The sequence below is a fragment of the Prionailurus bengalensis genome, chromosome C2 (assembly GCF_016509475.1).
Source record: "Prionailurus bengalensis isolate Pbe53 chromosome C2, Fcat_Pben_1.1_paternal_pri, whole genome shotgun sequence".
Lineage (NCBI taxonomy): Eukaryota > Metazoa > Chordata > Mammalia > Carnivora > Felidae > Prionailurus > Prionailurus bengalensis.
The window spans coordinates 152,907,903-152,928,705 of NC_057350.1; the positions used below are offsets into that span (position 1 = coordinate 152,907,903).

Consider the following 20,803-nt stretch of genomic DNA (forward strand, 5'->3'; position numbering starts at 1 on the left):
ACTTGATTCCCTATTTTTTCCTCTCCTGTTCACACTATGGCCACTTAGTCACCATCTGCAGGCCCCATTTCAGTAGTTTAGCTGGTTCAGTCTTACTGTGTTGCTCAATGCTTGGGTCTCAATTTTAGAGACTGGGCTTCTTCTGCCCACTGTTCCTGAACTTAACTTTCCACTTATATCTAGGTCCTCCAGGAATGATGGCCTGCTTTGGTCTTCCCTGCGCCCAGAATTCCTGCTGTATCCACAATGGTGGTCACCTCTGCTGGCCTGCCCCACAATCAGTGAGCTCCCAAGCCCCCTTACCTCACCCAATCCTATAGCTCCCCATGACATCACCCCCCTAAGGAGCAGAATTCCAGGGCAGGCTGTGTGATTTCTATCTTCCAGAGCTCTCTGAGGATCTGCTGCTTATCTCTGTCCCGAGGATGAAAATGGATGACAGGTGCTACCCGGTGATCTTTCCAGATGAACGAAATTTCCGTCCCTTCACTTCGGACACCCTGGCTACAATTGAGAAGCGGATTGCCATCCAAAAGGAGAAAAAGAAGTGCAAAGACCAGACACCAGCAGAACCCCAGCCTCGGCCTCAGCTTGACCTAAAGGTCTCCAGGAAGTTGCCCAAACTCTATGGCAACATTCCCCATGAGCTGATAGCAAGGCCCCTGGAAGACTTGGACCCGTTCTACAGAAATCATAAGGTAGTTGGATGGGGTTCTGGGGTGTTCTAGCCATCCAGTTATAACCGGTGTCACAAGAACCTCCAAACATTGATCTTGGGGTTTGCAGGGGTGTCTGTCCTCCTTTGCTATCACCACTTGTCATTGCCTCCATAGTCCTGAGACCCTCTTTCAGTCTTCATCTTCTCTCTGTAATGCATGTCTTGGCGAAGAAGAGAAGGTCCAGGGGGGCAGCAGGAAGGTTAAAAGGAAAACGGAGAAAACATAAATGGTGTCAGGAAAGAGGACTGGACTAGCAGTCACAAAAATTAGGTGGAGGCCATTTAAGTGACTGGCTTTTTGACTTTGGATAAATCCCTAATCCTCACTCTTCTAATCTGTAAAATGGGAATAAAGCATGCTTCCTACAACATGGACAGGCCATGGAAGCACTTATAAACTGTAAAGCATTATACTGATATGAGAGATGAATATCACTGTCCAGGAACGTCCAATTCAGTAATAAGTTTTCCTTGAAAAACTCCCCAGCTATAGGCTTTTTAGGCTATTAAATGAGAATTCTGGAGGTTGGAACCGTACACCAACGTGATGCATAATAGAAGTTCAATAAGTGATGTTCAAGAATATGGTAATCAAGTGGGCAGGTGGAGATTTTGCATAAATCCCATGCCGATATGTGATAGGCTTGCTATTTAACCTACCTGAATATAGTTGTTGCAGGGAAATTCTAGTAAAAGTTCTTTAAAGGGGCTCTTAAGTGAGGAAATGTGAGCTCTGGGCTCCTCTGATGGCTGCTTGGAAGCCTGGGACAGTGAGGACGGTCCTCTGCAGACCATCCGGAAAAGCTCAGAAGACCTTGCCATAATAATCCCATTGTGTGATCCAGCAGCGAATGGAAAACCCACCTCACCAGACTGAGGGCAGAGAGGAAGGAAGTTTGGGTAGAAGTCCTAGAAATATGGGATGCTGAGACCATTCTCTGCTGGCAACCATGAGAAATCGATCTCTCCAGAGAAATATTGCCTGGTATGTTACCTTGCATTGGGACAGACTTAGGGTTACCAGACCAAATGGGAACTGTGTGTATAGAGGAAAGTGGGGTGTGAGTGGGAAAGACAAGAAAGAAGAAGAGAGATGAAGGAACGAAAACACCCCAATATTTCTCCTTCTTCTTATGCCCAGAATCCCAGGGGCTTCTTGGAGGCAGAGTTGTTAAATGCGAATTGATTTCTGGAGGTCTTCTGCTTCAAGGCTGGAGCATGTGGCAGCTTGGTATGCTGCAGACAGTCCTGGGAGGACAGGTTCTGTTCCAGCCTGGCTGAATGTTCTAGGACTATCTATCTCTTCTCAGCTTGGGCTCTCCCTTTAAATTAGAAGACACGATACTTTTTTAGAGCTCTGCACACCCATGACCCCGCATGGCTGGTATTCTCAGCAGTCATGTGAGGTATATGTAATAGTTAGCCCTCCACCTCATAAATGAGAATCCAAAGACTGGATGGGGAAGTGGATTATGACAGGCCAAGCAACCAGTAAGGGATGAAGCTGGGCCCTAAACCCAAGGGCTCTTTCGATAGTCTAAGGCCACTTCCTGTCTTTTGAAACTTCCATTTTGAAGAGCTACAGAGAAAGGGGTGGAGATATGTCAGCAAGAAGACAGAAGGAGCGGGTACCTATCATTTTAATAATTTAAACCCTGGTGAGTATAGTTAAATACACCATTAGCTGAAATATTTAAAGCAGTGAGAGATGGCATTAATAAAATATCAAGGGGCACAGAGACAGAGCCATATCATGCCACCTATTAATCTGGGGTGACCTGCCTCAAGGAGGGGTTTGCTCTCTGCCCTAAAATTGTCTTTCTAGCCGAAGGAAGGGCCCAGAATCCCTAAAGTGGGTCTTGGGCTCCTGAGCTCATAGCTTTCAAAGAAGCCTGTGGCCCATTTCCTTTTGTTATGGAGGCAACAGAAAATATCCTGCCCCATTTTTTCCTGCCGCCAGATGGCCAGCAGACAAGTAAGTTCCAGCAACTCAGCAAAGGGAGGTTGATGGTTGGCAGTGGCTGAAGTTCTGGTACCTCAGCCAAGGCAGCACCCACCCTGCTATATTAGGCCTTGGCGACAAGGCCTGTCTTTCCTGTATAAGAACATACTGGATTACATGCCAAGTAGTACTTTTGCAGATCTGAAAGGAGCAGAGACATGGGGAAACAGGAATGACCCTCATTCTGTGAAGGCTTTTGTAACCAACAGCCTTGGGGACATGTAAGGGGACAGCCAGATTATAGCTAAATGGAAAGAAGGAGGTTTCGGGGGGTTGATGTGAGACCCTGTGAGTGATGGGTTCTTCTGCAGGCACTGCCTCATTCCTAGGTCCCAGGAAGAATTGGGCACACGTCTGGTGTTGTCTTCAGTGGAGCCAGTGGGCATTTTGGATGGGACAGTGTACCACTTAGCAGATCTGTCCGGGGTTCGGCATCCCTAGACCTACCCACTAAAGACCAGTAGAGCCTCCAGTCGTTGTGACAAACAGCCAAAAACACCCACATGTATTTCCAGACGCCTTCCGTAGGGCCTACCCCCCTAGTTGGGAACCGGAGGAAGATTTGCTCATACATCAGTGGGGAGAATGGGAGAGCAAGTCTGGGAAGCTTGATGACTTTTTCTGTTGAAGATCCTCAAGGTTGGAATTGATCGGCAGACTATCTCGCGTAGAACTGCTCAGGTACAGCAACACAGACTCCCCGGATCCCTGACTGTTCTAACCTTTGTTACGAAGCTCTTATTCATAATCAAAATAATTTAAAATAATCTGCTGAATGTGAATGTTCAATACTACTCCCCATCTCTTCAAGTTCCCTCCTAGTTCTTACCTCTCTAGACGGAGATACAAGACGAAGGGTTTTGCTGGTGTCCAGAGTCACAGCGTGGGCTGGTTGGAAAGTGCCTCAGGCTACAAGGTGACAGTAGCCCAATCAGAAACTGTCATGATCATAATAAGCCAAGCCACGCCTCAGTCCGCGGTCCCACTGAATTTCCTCTGAATGAACTAACTCGCGATAAATATTGTTCCGTCACTGCATGTAATTCTTGTGGCATTTGTTTGCTTGTCTTCGCAGACGTTTATGGTGTTGAACAAAAAGAGGACCATCTATCGCTTCAGTGCCAATCGTGCCTTGTTCATATTTGGGCCTTTCAATCCAATCCGAAGTTTAGCCATTAGGATCTCAGTCCATTCATATCCTTTCGTTGCATCTTCCGCCAAGTCCAAGTCATGTGAAAGGTGCCAGAGCCCCAGACTGAGGGGAAGTAGCTGATTCTTGGAACCAATAATGGCAGAGTGCCTGCGGCTGCATGGCGGGGGCTGTGCTTTTACTGCGTGTGAACAAGGCTTGGCCCTGCCCTGGGATCCTGTGGCCTCAGAAGGAGACGGGCCAAAAGGCAGGCAATTTCTTCAGTGGGGTGGGCAGTTTGGGAGCGGTAGTGTGGAGAGGCACCGCTGTGCTTTGGAGGCATCCAGGGGGACTTCCCGGAGAAAGGAACATCTAAGTTGGGGCCCAGACAAAGGTGGCAAACCATCTACCCGTGCTCTGTATTTACCTGCTAACGGTGTTGTGTTGGACCTAGACAGAATTTATTTTTATTTTAATTTTTTTTTAACGTTTTATCTAATTTTTGAGACAGACAGAGAGCATGAACGGGGGAGGGGCAGAGAGAGAGGGAGACACAGAGCCATCAGCCCAGAGCCCGACGCGGGGCTCGAACTCACGGACCGCGAGATCGTGACCTGAGCTGAAGTCGGACGCTTAACCGACTGAGCCACCCAGGCGCCCCGGACCTAGACAGAATTTAAAGCTTTATGGAAACACTCTGTAATGTGGAAAGTCCAGATTTCTGGCTTCTTTCGAAAAACGGAACCTCTCTCAAGGCTCAGCCTATAGTCCTAGCTGGCAAAAATCTGTGTAGTGAGGAACCACTGCCTGTTTTAGAGGGGCCATGCAAGCTCTGCTTCACCACCTGTCCACCCCTATTTGTGGCCCATTTTACCCATTTAAAGGACTCCCGAGACTCTTAAGGCTTTGAGTTTGCAACCTCAGTCTTAAGGATAAAGATAGGAGGGGATTATTGAGCATTCCTGCTGTGTGCAGGGGGTGGTGGAAGATGCCAGGCAGTTTTAGACTGGGGGAGGTCAGAAAGACATGGACTGGTACATGTATTGAAGTACTGGGGGGATGGGAAGGAATAACTGATCAGGTTGGCTTCCCTAGAAGCAGAATCTGAGATGGGGGTTCTTATTTAATCCCCATCTTTAATATTATTATTATTTTAAAAATTTTTTAACGTTTATTTATTATTGAGAGACAGAGAGAGACAGAGCATGAGCAGGGGAGGGGCAGAGAGAAGGGGAGACCCAGAATCCGAAGCAGGCTCCAGGCCCCGAGCTGTCAGCACAGAGCCCGACGTGGGGCTCGAACCCACGAGCCGCGAGATCATGACCGGAGCCGAAGTCGGACGCCGAACCGACTGAGCCACCCAGGCGCCCCCCCGCCCCCATCTTTATTATTTAATTATTTAATACTAAATGATGGAGAGAAAGAGGAGCAAACAAGGATGGGTTCTCAGCTGAGCCCACATCAGCTGGAGTCCACCAGGAGCTCTAGAGCACCGATTACGTCGCAGAGGAAGCCCACCTGGAAGCGAGGGCCAGCTTTTCTCTACGTCTCAGTCAGTCAGACATGAGGGAGGGAGTTGTAGCCCTCCAGGTGAAGGGGCTGCCTTTTGGCTGAGGACAGTTCTTCAGGGGAGGGGACAGGTGTGGGCAGTCGCCCGCCAACACGCGCCGTCCGCAGACAGGTTGCACCTGCGGCCAATGGGGCCTGGAGGTAGGCCGCAGCCTCCACTGTGACGGATGACCCGGGCCACCCTGAAGTGTACCTGCCTTAACAGACAGCAGTTACATTGTTCAGCATGTTCATCATCTGCACCGTCATCATCAACTGCGTGTTCATGGCCACTGCCTGTGGGAAGGACAACAGCAACATATATACCGACAACGCCGAGTAAGTGTTTGTCCTGCGCTCATCCAACCTAAGGTTTGGAACAAATACGCCTAAACGACCTGTGATTAGATCAGAGTTCAGCTCTACAGAGAAAGACAAAGTCACCCATGATCCCAACTTCCCAGTGCAAATGTCGGAAGGGTCCCTTTTAGTTTGGTACACATATTTTTAACGATTATTTTTAAAGACCTCAAAAATAATAAGCAGCACACTTACAACTTTTATGTCTAGCTTTTAAGAGGTTTTCTTTGTGTTTGTAGAGGCTTTATAGGAATCTGCTTTTATGGTAATATAACATTCTATCAGGTGAATAAACCATAATTTACTTAACCGTTCTAGTATCTTACTCCTATAAATATCACTGCAACAAGCATCTTTTTTGCATAAAGCTACTTTTCTTTTCTTTTTTTTTTTTTTAACATTTATTTATTTTTGAGACAGAGAGAGAGCATGAACAGGGGAGGGTCAGAGAAAGAGGGAGACACAGAATCTGAAACAGGCTCCAGGCTCTGAGCTGTCAGCACAGAGCCCGATGCGGGGCTCGAACCCACGGACCGCGAGATCGTGACCTGAGCCGAAGTCGGACGCTTAACCGACTGAGCCACCCAGGCGCCCCTAAAGCTACTTTTCAAAAATGATTACTTTTCTTAGGGTAGAGTCTTAGAAATGGGTTTACTAGATCAAAAGTACATTTCAATGCTTGAAAAACATATGGGGACAAAATGTTTTCCAAAAGGTTTGGGATAGTTGTTAACTTATAGAGTTAACAACATTTCCATTTCCCACGTATCATTTTTGCTTTTTCCCTGGCGAGTTGGAGTGAGTTCTTCCTATAATTAAAATATTAACTTTTCGTAATTTTTAGTTGGCTACTCAGTAAGGCAAGTTAATTTTTCAACTTAGAAAGTTCTGTATTTTGATAAGTATTCTCTTATCAAAGAGAATGTTGTCCTAGTTTTTCTAATTGAACATATTTGCTGCTTTAGTCTTTCAGGAATATATTGAATAATTGAGAGAATAATAAGAAATCACTTATTTTATTCACATATTTTTATCCCATATTTAACTGTGTGACAGAAACCATCACAGTCAACATACAGAACGTACAGAACATTCCAGACACTCTAAAATTTCCACTTGGCAGTCAATCCCTTGACCCCCACTCGCAACCCCAGACAAATACTGATCTGCCTTCTGTCACTCTGGACCAGTATTGCCTTTTCTAGAATTTAATATAAATGGGCTCATATAATGTATATGATACCATATTTTCCTATCTGGCTTCTTCCACTTAGCATGTTTTGAGATGCACCCGTGCTATTGTTTGTATCACTAGCTTTTCCCCTCCTTGGTGTTGAGTTGTATTCCTTTGTATGAGCATATCACAATTTGTTTTCCCATTCACCTGTTGATGGACATGTGGGTTGTTTCTAGTTTTGGGCCATTATGAATAAAGCTGCTAAGAACATTTCTGTATAAAAGTCTGTTTATGGGGATCACCTGGGTGACTGAGTCGGTTGAGCATCTGACTCTTGATTTGGGGTCAGGTCATGATCCCAGGGTCGTGAGACAGAGCCCCATGTTGGGCTCTGTGCTGGGTGAGGAACCTGCTTAAGATGCTGTCTCTTCCTCTGCCCTCTACCCTGCTCATGCTCTTTCTTTTTCTCTCTCTAAAAATTGAATTAATTAAGTAGGTAAGTAAAAGTCTTTTTGTAGATATATGTTTGCATTTCCCTTGGATAAATACGTAGGAGTGGAATTGCTGTGACATATGTGAAGTATATGAGTGAGTAACTTTGTAAGAAATGGCCAAACTTCTCCAAAGTGGCTGAACTGTTTTACATTCCTGCAATATATGAGGGTTTCAAAGTCTTTATTAATTTCATCCTTAATTTGCTCTTCTATTTCTAGCTTCTTAAGGTAGAAACTTAAATAGTTGGTTTTAGACCATTCTTCTTTTCTTGTACAATTGTATAAAGCTATAAATTTCCACTACGCACTGCTAAAGAAAGCTTCATCCCACAAATGTTGATATGTTGTGTTTTTATTACCTTTTGGGTAAACATTCCCTACTTCTTCTTATGATTACTTCTTTGTCCCATGTGTTATTTAGAAGTGTGTTTTTTTCCAAATATTTTATATTTTTCTAGTTGCCTTATTGTTAATGATTTCCAATTTAATTCTGTGGAAAGAATATACTCTGTAAGTTTTCAATCTTTTGAAATTAGGAGAAACTTATTTTATGGCTCTATGGGGAATGTTTTATGTGTACATGAAAAAATGTGGATTCTGCAGTTTGATATGATTGTCTGTAAATAGTCCTATTAGGTTAAGGTGGTTGATAGTGGCATTTATATATTTTATCCTTTTGCCATTTCAATTAGTACTTCTATGAATTACTGAGGAGAGGCTTGAAAGCTCCATCTATGATTGTGAGTTTGTCTATTATCCCTTCATTTTTGGCAAATTTTGCTTTATATATTTTTGCAGCACTATTATTAGGCACATACAGATTTATGGTTATTATATCTTTCTGATGTATGCATTCTTTTATCAGCCTGAAATGCCCTTCTTTATCTTTAGTAATATTCCTTTTAGTATTTGTTTTGTCTGAGGTTAATACAGCTACTCCAGTTTTCTTAGGCTCATTGTTTGCATGGTATATCTTTTTCCATCCTTTTACTCTCAACCCTTTTGTGTTTTTGTATTTATAGTGTATCTCTTGTAAAGAGCACATAGTTGGTTTTTGTTTTTTATGCAGTCTATTTTCTAATCTCTGCCTTTTGATGGTATATTTATTTCATTTGCATTTAATGTAATTATGAATATGCTTAAATTCAGGTCTGCTGTTTTTCTATTGGTTTTCTGTTGCTCTCATCTGTTTTTTGTTCCTTTCCTCTTCTATTGTTCTTCCATTCCTACCTTCTTTTTTGTTAATCAGGTATATTTAGTATTTCATTTTAAATCTCTACTGTTTTTCTTTTAGATTTACTTCTTTGCATTACTTTTTAGTGATTGCTCCTTCTCTGTCGTTAAGTGGGACTTGGGTCTAGTTAAGGACAGTGAGCTTGGGGCTATGCCTCGAAGCAAGGGGCATGGATACTGCTGAGAATAGAAGTGATCCTGGGCAATATCACTGGGGAAAATGGTCTCCCCTTTAGATAGTTGGCTATTCCATGTGAGGAGCTAATTGAGGGTGGAGGAGTTGCTCATTATTTACTGCAGTGTCTCTGGAAGCCTTTGTAGTCAAAGTGTAGCTGAGCCTGCTCGGCTCTTCTAGTGAGATGCAATGAGTCTTCTTTTTCCTATTAATGGAAAGCAGTGGCCCAATTGGATGCTAATCTGCTCAAAGGTCATTTTCACTACTAAAAGACCCATAAGGCAAAGATATGAAAAAACCCTTGTCTAGGCTGTAGGGAAGCTGCTGCTGTCTCCTGGTGGCATCTGTACTGACAATGGATGCATGAAAGTGAGGGTGGGAGGAGGAGGTTGAAAATGTTTTTACAAAAGAAGGCATGTGACTGGGTTATTAGGCCCATGGGGGGAGAGTTTCTCTAATTTTGTCAGTGTCCTTTGGTTAGAAAACTTTTAAATGGGAAATTGATTCCAGGTCTATAGCTCTCAGAGAATGAATGCCAAAGTGCCCTAGGATCAGGCGATGGTGTTCTCTTAACCTACCTGGACACCACCCATGGCCCTGATTGGATACCCTAACCATGCTTGAACTGACAGTGACACGCTCCAGAGGGCCTCATTTGCCTGGTGGGTTGGGATCTCTCTGTCACGGAGCTCCCAAGCCCTGTTCCTTGTGGTGGGCATGGCTGTACTCCATATCAGATATCATGGTTGGTCTGCCTGTGCCTCTATTGGCCAGGCTTCGGCTGCGAGTGGGAGGTGGGAGACCAGGTGGTTAGGTAGAAATGGCAGTCAAGGGCTGCTGTCTCATTTGCCTGAGACCTAGATGGAGATTTGCAAAATCCCACAAATCTGCAATTACAGCTTTTCCCAAAATACCCTTAACTTTGTAAATTATGCCTGGTTTTTTAAAACGGTATTTCAGGGCAGACATGAATTAATCTGCTGTGTTCTTTTGTCACCTAAAAGGTGATCAGCTTCGAAAAAAAAGGCTGAAGCAGAGAGCAGCTCATAACCATTTCTGCCCTTGGATTTGGCTACTTTGGATTTTTCAAGTTTCCAAGATCTTAGCTCTTTAGCTTTGTGGGCTGACAGTGGTTGGATGTTCTACCAGAAAAGGTCCATTTCTTTCACTGTGAACCAACAGATTGTTTGAATTGATCGTTTCTGTCCCCAAAGTGGAACCCGTTTGTGTGCGTGTGCCCACGTGTGCACGGACAGACCCAGCATTTTTGACAGACTGTTTTAATTGTGGTAAAATACACATTACATAAAATGTACCACGTTAACCACTTTTGAGTGGTATTAAGTACAGTCACATAGTTGTGCAACCAATTATCACCATCCGGCTCCAGAACTCTTTTCATTTTGCAAAACTGAAACTCTGTGCCTATTAAACACGAACTCCCCTCCAGTCCCTGGCAACCACCATTCTACCTTTGGTTGCTATGTATTTGACTGCTCTAGGCGCCTCACTTACGTGGAATAATACAGTATTTATCTTTTTGCACCTGGTTTATTTCCCTTAGCAGGATGACTTCAAGGTTCATCCACGTTGTAGCCTGGGTCAGGGTTTCCTTCCTTTTTAAGGCTGAATAATATTTTTTGGTATGTACCCCATTGATCTGTTTATCCATCAGTGGACATTAAGGGTTGTTTCCAACTCTCGGCTATTGTGAATAATGCTGCTGTGAACGTGCATGTACAATTATTTCTTTGAAGTCTTGCTTCAGTTCTTCTGTGTGAGTGCCCACAAGTGGGATTGCTGGATCACATGGTAATTCTATTTTTAATTCTTTTGAAGAGCCTTCGTAGTGTTCTCCATGGCTGTTTGCATCATTTTACAGTACTGCACGAGAGTTTCTGTTTTTCTGCATCCTTACCAACACTTGTTATGTTCTGAGGCTTTTTTTTTTTTTGAAAGCAGCCATCCTAATGGGTATGAGGTGATATTTCACTGTGGTTTTGGTATACATTTCCCTGATGATTAGTGGTATTGAGCATCTTGTCGTGTGCTTGGTTGGCCATCTGGATGTCATCTTTGGAGAAACATCTAATTCAAGTCATTTAGCCATTTTTAAATTAGGTTACTTGATTTGTGCTGTTTCTTTTTAAATTTAGTTTTTTAATTAAAATCTTCTTATGGAGATGTAATGACATCAATACTGTATTAGTTTCAGGTGTATAGTGATTCAAAGTTTATATACATTATGGAATGATCACCATAAGTCTAGTCACCATACAAAGTTCTACAGTGTTATTGACTGTAGTCCCCATGGTGTACATTACATCCTCATGTCTTATTTATCTTATAACTGAAAGATTGTACTTCTTAATCCCCTTCACCTATTTCATCCATCTCCCAACCCCCTCCCCTCTGGCAACCATCAGTTTGCTCTCCGTGTCTAGAAGTCTGTTTTGTTTTGTTTCGCTCTCTAGTTTCTACATAGACGTGAAATCATACAGTATCTGTCTTTCTGTGTCTGATTTTACTTAGCATGATACCCTCTAGTCTATCTTTGTTTTCATGAAGGGCAAGATTTCATTCTTTTTTAGGGTGGAATAATATTCCATTGTGCACATACACCACATTTTCTTTACCCATTTATCCATTGATGGATACTTAGATTCCTTCCATATGTTGGCTATTGTAAGTAATGTTACAATGAACATGGCAATATGTGTACCTTTTCAAATTCGTGTTTTCACTTTCCTTGGATAAACACTCAGAAGTGGAATTACTGGATCATATGGTACTTCCATTTTTAATTTTTTTTTTTCAATGTTTATTTATTTTTGGGACAGAGAGAGACAGAGCATGAACGGGGGAGGGGCAGAGAGAGAGGGAGACACAGAATCGGAAACAGGCTCCAGGCTCTGAGCCATCAGCCCAGAGCCCGACGCGGGGCTCGAACTCACGGACCGCGAGATCGTGACCTGGCTGAAGTCGGACGCTTAACCGACTGCGCCACCCAGGCGCCCCTCCATTTTTAATTTTTGAAGGAACCTCCATATTGTTTTCCACAGTGGCTGCACCAATTTCCATTCCCATTAACAGTGCGCAAGGGTTCCTTTGCTGCGTCCCTGCCAGCACTTGTTTCTTTCTTGGCTTTTTGATAATATTCACTGCGACAGGTGTGAGGTAATATCTCACTGTGGTCCTGATTTGCATTTTCTTCATGATTAGTGATGTTGAATGTCTTTTCACATTCCTGTTGGCAATCCGTGTGCCTATTCAGGTCTTCTGCCCATTTTTAATCAGATTATTTGTTCACTTGATACTGAGCTGTATGAGTTTTTTTTTTTAATATATTTTGGATGTTAACCCCCATGTGATATATCATTTGCAAATCTTCTCCCATTTAGTAGGTTGCCTTTTCAATTTTTTTAAATATTTATTTCTGAGAGAAAGAGAGAGAGAGAGAGAGAGACACAGACAGACGGATAGAGCACAAGTAGGGTGGAGCAGAGAAAGGGAGATGCAGAATCCCAAGCAGGCTCCAGGCTCTGAGCTGTCAGCCCAGAGCCAAACACTGGCGTGAGGGGCTCAAACTCGTGAACTGCGAGATCATGACCTGAGCCGAAGTTGTCATTGAGTCGAAGAATGTCATTGGGATTTTGATAGAAATTGTACTGAATCTGTAGATCACTTTGAGTGGTACAAACATCTTAACCGTATTAAGTCTTCTGATCCACGAACATGGGCTATGGAAAGATCCAGCTTGTAACCTTTTCGTTTATTCTGAGCCACCCAGGCACCCCTAGTAGGTTACCTTTTCATTTTGTTGATGTTTCCTTGGCTGTGCAAAAGCTTTTTACTTTGATGTAGCTCCGTTTGTTTATTTTTGCTTTTGTTATCCTTGTCTGGGGAGACAGAACCAAAAAAATATTCCTGAGACCAGTGTCAGAAAGCTTACCGCCCAAGTTTTTATCTAGGAATTTTATGGTTTGGTTCTTGCCTTTAAATCTTTAAGACATTTTAAGTTTGTTTTTGTGTATGGTGTGATTTTTTTGGTTGTTAAGTTGTGGGAGTTCTTTGTATTTTCTAGATATTAACCTCTCATCAGTAATATGATTTACAAATATTTTCTTCTTGAAGTTTTATAGTTTCGGCCCTTGCACTTAGCTATTTGGATATTTTGAGTTAATTTTTATACATGGCGTAAGGTAGGGGTCCAACTTCATTTTTTTGCACGTGGGTACTGAGCTTTCCCAGCGTTATTTGCTGAAAGGCTGTCCTTTTTCCATGGAATAGTCTTGGCATCTTTGTGGAAAATCATATGACCAGATATGTTAGGGCTTATTTCCGGGCTCTCTGTTCTATTCCAGTGTTCTATATGTCTGTGTTTATACAGGTACCACACTGTTTTGATTAGTTTAGCTTTGTGATAGGTTTTGATATAAGAAAATCTGAGACCTCCAAGTTTTTCAAGATAATTTTGGCTTTTCAAGGTCCCTTGAAATTTGGGGTCCTGAAATATGAATTCCAGGATGGATGTTTTTATGTTTGCAAAGAATGTCATTGGGATTTTGATAGAGATTGTACTGAATCTGTAGATCACTTTGAGTGGTACAAACATCTTAACTGTATTAAGTCTTCTGATCCATGAACATGGGCTATGGAAAGATCCAGCTTTTAACCTTTTCGTTTATTCTCCTTGTTTCTTTGCCATCATCCCCTTCTGTACATCAAAGTGACAATTCTAGAATAGTGATGGCAAAGTAGCAGTGACAACCCCCGTCCCAAGGCCCCAGGTTGCTAAAACAACTCTCACGAATGTGGCCATGGAACTAAGCACTGAACAGCAGCTTACAACTTTATCTGTGGGCCTGTTGCTTAGAAATTCTGACTACTAGAACTTGCTTACGATGCTTGCCACTCTGAACTCGGGTTTACTGAAAATCAGAATGCTAAACGTCACACTGAAATGTAAAAAAACCACATAAAGGCCAGATAAGACAGATGGCCTCTCAGCTTTTCACATCACTTACCATATTCCTCCTTGTTCTGAATGATTTACTTTGCAGGTATGTCTTCACTGGGATTTATATTTTTGAAGCTTTGATAAAAATATTGGCAAGAGGTTTTGTTCTGGATGAGTTTTCTTTTCTTCGAGATCCATGGAACTGGCTGGACTCCATTGTCATTACAACAGCGTAAGAATGTCAAAGATGTTTATTGAGGAGACTTGGGGTGGGAAAGAAGCTCCTTGGTTTCCACCAGGGGTCTCTGTGGGTCCATGTGAGTAGCTAAGCATGTCCTAATAATGCCTAGAGCTCTGAGTGCAGCGTGGGTTGGCCCTGAACAGCATCATGCAGCCAATTGGCCAGAGGCCTCCACACGTGAATCCATTTCTAGGCCACATTCATGCTCTCCTTCCTCCAGCCATTCACTCCCCAAACAGTGGCCTATGATGGGCCAAGTTCTGTGCAAGAGACAAGGGTTGTGATAATGAAAACAAAACAAAACAAACAGACATGGTTCTCACCCTCTTGAAGCTCACAGTCCAGATGGGAAGAGGGAAAATTAACAACCATTGCAATCTGGTAGGGTGAGTGCTGGGACAGGAGCTGGGCATGTATCGGGCTGTCAGAACGTGTAGGAGGAACCACAGAATCTGGAAAATCTTTGGCTACTGCAAGCTCTCAAGGAGTTTTCCTCATTTTCCTCTAGAAGTTTTCTAGATTTGGCCTTTATGTTTAAGTCCATGGCCCCTTTTGAGTTAATTATTGTGTGTATATTGTATATGACATGAGGTGAGGATTGAAGTTCTTCCCGGAGGGAAGGGCATCAGTTTGGCATCTGAATGATGACACAGGGTCGGCAAAATGAAGAACAAGAAAAGCAATGGCCCATCACTGGCACAATAATAGTAACCTAACATTACTTAATTTGTGCCAGCCATCGTCGTAAGCACTTTGCTTATGCTTTCCTGTTTAGTATTTGCAAAAGCCCTTTGAGGTAGATGCTATTAATTCCCAAGTTTTACATTTGAAATTCCACGGTTGGGTGATCTTGGCTATTGAAAGGTGGCGTAGTGCAGTGGTGAGAGCTCAAGAGTCAGATTGCCTGGGTTCCTTCTGGGCTTGGCCACGTAGTGAGACCTTACGTAAATGCACTGGGCCTGGAACCCGGTAGTCAGTCAATACATGTTTTGATTGATTTCTCTTATCGGTAGCTGTAGCCACGACTGCATGGGCTATTCCAAGGGATCTTAATCTATGTCCAAATATAAAAATTAGCTGAGAACAGCCTCCCGTGCAATCTGTGGCCCACAGCTATGGAGAATGATACTACAGACCCCGAGATGGAGGTGGGGCCAAGAAGGTGAGGCCCCAGATTTCACCTTGGTGGACAGAGAGCTGAGGGCACATTTATTTGTGGCCTGCGTGGAGATACATAGTGCAGCTGCAGGACTGAGTAGGCCCAGGCTTTCCCTGTGCTTTGTCTTCTAGGTTTGTATCATACTCACCAAGTATCAGGGCCAGTGGCATCAGTCTGTCGTCCCTACGTACCTTCCGGGTGTTCAGAGCTTTGAAAGCGATTTCGGTGGTTTCAGGTAAGTCAGTCTGACTTCCAGCATTGCCTTTTAGTGGGAGGAATGTTCTTGTATGTTAAACGTTTCTCAAGATGACATATAAACCAAAACCAAACAAATTCTGCTTTCTTCATTTATTTGATCATTCAACAAATGTGGCTTTGAGCACCTCATATGTCTAGACACTGTGCTAACTACTTGGGGTATATCAGTGAGTGAACACACAGAGGTCCCTGCCCTCAGGGGGCCTACATTCTGAGTGGGAGTAGGGAGACAGATACTGAGCAATAACTATAATAAATAGGTAATTACCTGCCCTGTTAGAAAGTGCTATGTGCCATGGAAAAATAAAAAGGAAAAGTAAACAACAGGAGGGCTACTGGAAGCCGTGGGTTCAGGGAAACAGGATGTGGTTTTCAATAAAGTGATCAGGATAGGTGTCATTGCGGGGGGGGGGGGGGGGCGTACGGGAGTGGATTTGAAGGCAGCGAAAGAGAGTCCCGCAAGCGGGTGCATGGGAAGGAGTGTCCTGAGCACAGGCAAGAGCTAGGAGTGCTGAGACTGAGGAATAGAAAGGATACAGATGCGCCGAGCAGATGGAGTGAGGGGCCAGGTGGTGGAGGGGGACCACCCTAGCGAAGGTGGGGAGGTATGTAAGCAATAGGAGGACTTGGGTTTTGCTGTGAGATAAATGGGAGACTTTGGGCAGAGGAGTCACATGACCTGACAAGGCTTTTGTTTTGTTTTGTTTTGATGGAAGTTGGCCAACACACCATGATACGTTCGTTTCAGGTGCACCATATAGTGATTCAACAGCTCTATAAACTATGCTGTGCTCGCCGCAAGCGTAGCTACGATCTGTCGCCATACAGCACTCTTACAATACCGTGGACTATATTCCTTATTCTTTTCTTTAAATGTTTATTTATTTTGAGAGGGAGAGAGAGTGCAAGCAGGGGAGGGGCAGAGAGAGAGAGAGAGAGAGAGAGAGAGAGAGAGAGAGAGAGAGAGAATCCCAAGCAGACTCCCCACTGTCAGGGCAGAGCCTAACGCGGGGCTCCGTCTTATGAACCGTGAGACCACGACCTGAGCCCAAATCAAAAGCTGGATGCTCAACCAACTCAGCCACCCGGGGGCTCCTCTATTCCCTATTTTGTGCCTTTCTTCTGCACGGATTACTCATGACAAAACTGGAAGCCTGTACCTCCCACTCCCCTTCTCCTGCCCATCCTCCTTCTTCCCCCTCTCTGGCAACCACCAGTCGATTCTCTGTATCTGTGAGTTTCTATTTTGTTTTGTTTGTTCATTTATTTTGTTTTTGAGATTCCACATGTCAGTGAAATCATGCGGTCTTTGCCTCTCTCCATCTGACTTATTTCACTGAGCGTCTAGGTCTATCCATGTTGTTGCAAATGGCACACTCTTGTTCTTTTTTATGGCTGAGTAATATTCCATTGTGTGTGTGTGTGTGTGTGTGTGTGTGTGTGTGTGTATTTACATTTACCACGTCTTATTTGTCCATTCATCTAATCTGACAGGTTTTAAATGGACTGCTCTGGCTGTTGCATGGAGAATAGAGTGAAGGGAAGGAAAGGCAGAAGCAGGGAAATCAGATAGGAGACATGGTGGTCGCCATGGAAATGTGTCACTCAGATCTGCTGCGGGCAGCATGGCTGAATAATGATCCCAGCTGCCACGTCTCTGGATTCACCACTGCATCCGTGTCCACGCCAAGGTCGTGCTTTCCCTGCATGTCAGGGGGCCTAGGGCAGGCCCATTGCTGAAGGACATGGGCCCCCTCTAGTGGGAGACGTTAGTTCAGGGGCTCCTCAGCAGCCAGGTTGCGACTCTCACAGTGGCTCTCTTCTTGTCCGCTCCTGCTTCCTTCCCACTCTCCTTTCCCAGCTGTCAGCGCTGTGTCACAGCCCGAGGCTCTCCCTGCCAGCTGTGCTCTCTTCCCCTTTTTCTTCACGGGCATGTCACCCAACACATCCCATGCAGTTCTCATTCCAGAGTGTCTGCTTCTCAGAGAACTCAAACAGAGGCACAAGAGGCCACTGTCATAATCCAAGAGGGGAGACGGTTGTGCTCTAGGATCAGGTGGTGTGGAGGAGTGAGTCAAGGTTCTTGGCCCGAGTGACTGGCCAGATGGAGTCATCATTAACTGTAAACCCTCTTCACTAAAAAATTTTCCCTCTCTGCAGTCCTTCCCTTGCCCCTTCTTCTTCCCTTCCCTTCTAGTCTCTTCTATCAATGCTTAGCTCCCCGACCAAAACGCTAGGCAATTTGGATCCTTTCAAAAAGAGGCAGTGGGTTGGTTATTTTTTGAAACCTCAGAAAAACAGCCGCGTAATGGTAAACTGGCAGTCAAGGACAGTTTATGTAGGATTTGCCCCTCTCCTTTTCTTCCTCTTTTGCAAGGTCGGCCTTGGTTTCCCAAGTTAAGTGAGGGGCTCAGTGCCTTGTGTTTCCTATGGGTGAAATATACATCAGGCAGTCACTTAGCAGCTGCAGAGTTTCCTTCTTCATCTCTACACGGGTGACCATAGTCTCTGTTTTGACCCATGAAACACATGAGATCCCTGGATACTTTCTGGAAGTAAGGGCGTGAGGTATGATCCTTTAAGGAACTTTGTAAAAATTATTCAGGCGTCCCAGCCGTCTTTCAGCCAAATCTTCTGGCTTTGGAGAAGACTCAAACACGTTGTTATAGGTGAGAGTCAGGCTTAGGTAAGGTTGAAGCGTCCACTTGTTTGGCTGCCGCTGGGGACACAGTGAATGTCCCAGCTTGGCCAGAAGCCTCCTCCTTATGCGGCACTGCACTCTGTGGGAAAGTCCTTTGCTGCCGCGTTGGCCTCCTGTCAGGTGGCACTTTCTGTTCTCAAGTCTACCCGTCGTGGTTTACACCGATCACTGGAAACTTTGTCACTTGGTGCCATCCCACACACTGTAAGTCCTGTCTGGTTGTTTATCTCTCCACCTGTGCGGACAGCGGGGCCCCTGGCTCAGTCATGTGCTGGGGCTGACTTGTTCTGGCTCCGCAGCAGGAGAACGTGCACGTCCTTTTCCAGCTCCGCATCCAGGGACGTCGTGCTGTGTAGCCTGAAACCAGCTGGATGGGAGGGCTGTACGGAGGGAGAAGAGGGATCTGCTACACGATTCTGCAAACAAGGAAGGCTGTAAACGCTGCAGATGGGAACTTCCCTGCATATACACCCCCTTTCCCCTCCCCAGAAAGCTGATTTTAAACATTTGCCGTGGACACAGTAGGTGTTTAGTAAATATTTCTTGAATTCAAAAAACCCCTATTAGAAGTAGTAATCTGAGTTCCCCCCTCCCTAGAATATTCTCATTATCTGAGTCCAGAAAGAGCTCCTCCTTCTAGCTCCCTGCCCCCTGACTTAGCGAGGTCTCATGGCACCTTGCAGAGCTTGTGGTTGGTAGTGACCACTGCATGTTAAATACAGCTCTGTGTCCTCCTCGAGGCTGGCCTCACTGTGGCCTTAATGCTGCACGTGACCCCCAGCTGTGCGTTGTCTGCACAACTGTAATCAAGTTGCCTATATGGGATGTTTCTGTTCGGTCTTCTAACTTGCCCTGCGGAGCAACCCCGTCACAGACACAGGGCGGGAGGAAGAGGCTGAGCCCTAGACCGGCGTCCACCCAGTGGCACGTAACTGCTCTGGCAGAGTTAGAACCAGAACCCGTGGCAGCAGAATCCTGGGCCAGGCTAGTTTACAGTCCCAGCCGGCAGTCAGGTGACACCCGAGGCCTTGGACATTCGCTCCATGCCCTTCGCCTGTGTCTGCTGTAGACGTGAGTGGGGGCTTCTTCCCACCCTGGTCCTTTTCCTCCCCAGGTCTGAAGGTCATCGTTGGGGCCTTGCTGCGCTCTGTGAAGAAGCTTGTTGACGTGATGATCCTGACTCTCTTTTGCCTCAGCATCTTCGCCCTGGTAGGTCAGCAGCTCTTTAAGGAAAATCTGAACCAGAGATGTGTCAGGAAGGACTGTAAGGATATGGATAACCTTGACGGTAAATATTCTACCTTCCACACCTTGGTCCGTGCATGGTTAACTTTTATTCTCACCATTCATGCTATCTACAGATCTACGTTCCAGAGTCTTAGCAGGAAGGATGATTTCATCCTTCCAGGGGTCTCACATGGGCAGATGCGCTTCTTAGAGAACTGCCTCATTCTTTGGGTTTCCATGGAGAAGGCAAAGCCTGAAGCCATATCCATACAAGTGGTGTCAGCTCCCATCCCTTCCCCTGTGGATCTGTCCACCCTGTGTCATGTTTTGCTTTATTTTTTTTTTTAATTTAAGAAAGAGAGAGAGAGAGAGGGAGAAGGAGAGGGAGAGGGAGGGAGGGAGGGGGAGAGAGAGAGAGAGAGAGAGAGAGAGAGAGAGACTGAGCATGAGCAGGGGAAGGTAGAGAGAGGAGACACAGAATCTGAAGCAGGCTCCAGGCTCTGAGCTGTCTGCACAGAGACCACTGTGGGTCTCACAAACCGTGAGACCAAGAGCTGAGCCAAAGTCAGACACTCAACCGACTAAGGCACCCAGGAGCCCCGATATCACTTCTTTTTCTGCAGCACCCTCTCCACACTGAGGTTGACCTTCCAGCAATTCCACATGTCCTGGATCTCACATGGCTACCCCGTTTCCATGTCTGTCTTGGTTTATTTAACTTCTCGTGGGTCGAGTCTGTGTCCAGCTTCCCCCAGGGCCTGGTCTCTGGTTCAGTTTTATGCACCGAGAGGCCAGGGGGGCATGGTGGTGTCCCTGCTTCCTCCTTGTCCTTCTTCCTTCTTCCTTTCCCTCCTTTTCTCTTGCTCCTTCCTGAGGGCTTACTGTCTGCTTCTTCTCTGGCTGCCCACTTCGATCATTTTAGAGGATTCCAAACCATGGGTTTCAAGCAAACCTGGCACATTGGCTGTTGTCTTTCCTTTCAGGCTTTGCTTTTAAATCTGAATTTATGATTCTTTCCTCTTCAGACCATTGCTTTGAAAAGAAAGATTCCACTGAATTCAGAATATGTGGCAGCTGGATGGGTGAAAGGTAAGAGGTTCACACTCTCCTTTTTTCTCCCAAGCAGATCACTTGTGGACCTTTCGGGGTGATGTTGCAAACGGTCTTCATCTAATGACTCGTGGAGGCAGTGATGGCAGTTGACAAACAGTCCCAATTATTGCACGCATCTACGCAAGTTTCGACAGGCACTATTAAGTTATTAACAACTCACCACTGTAATTAATAAAAAGAAAATCAATTATTTTTAAAATTAATCATAAAACACTAAGCTTACTGCAATTGATATATTCATGTAAACATGAATTTAATATAATTCGATTAATTTCATATAGCTTAAAAATAATAAAAAAGTAAGGTAA

The 20,803-nt window shown here is 44.8% G+C and overlaps 1 protein-coding gene across 1 annotated transcript in view; it reads left to right on the plus strand.

Moving 5' to 3' along the window:
- Window positions 1–349: 349 nt before the first annotated feature.
- Window positions 350–20,803, plus strand: part of SCN11A (sodium voltage-gated channel alpha subunit 11) — an 85,728-nt gene continuing 65,274 nt past the window's right edge. The window contains 7 exon segments of the mRNA XM_043595719.1: window positions 350–698; window positions 3,796–3,914; window positions 5,635–5,736; window positions 13,900–14,028; window positions 15,328–15,431; window positions 19,270–19,443; window positions 20,408–20,471. Coding sequence (XP_043451654.1) covers window positions 426–698; window positions 3,796–3,914; window positions 5,635–5,736; window positions 13,900–14,028; window positions 15,328–15,431; window positions 19,270–19,443; window positions 20,408–20,471 — 965 coding nt within the window. The 5' untranslated portion in view covers window positions 350–425.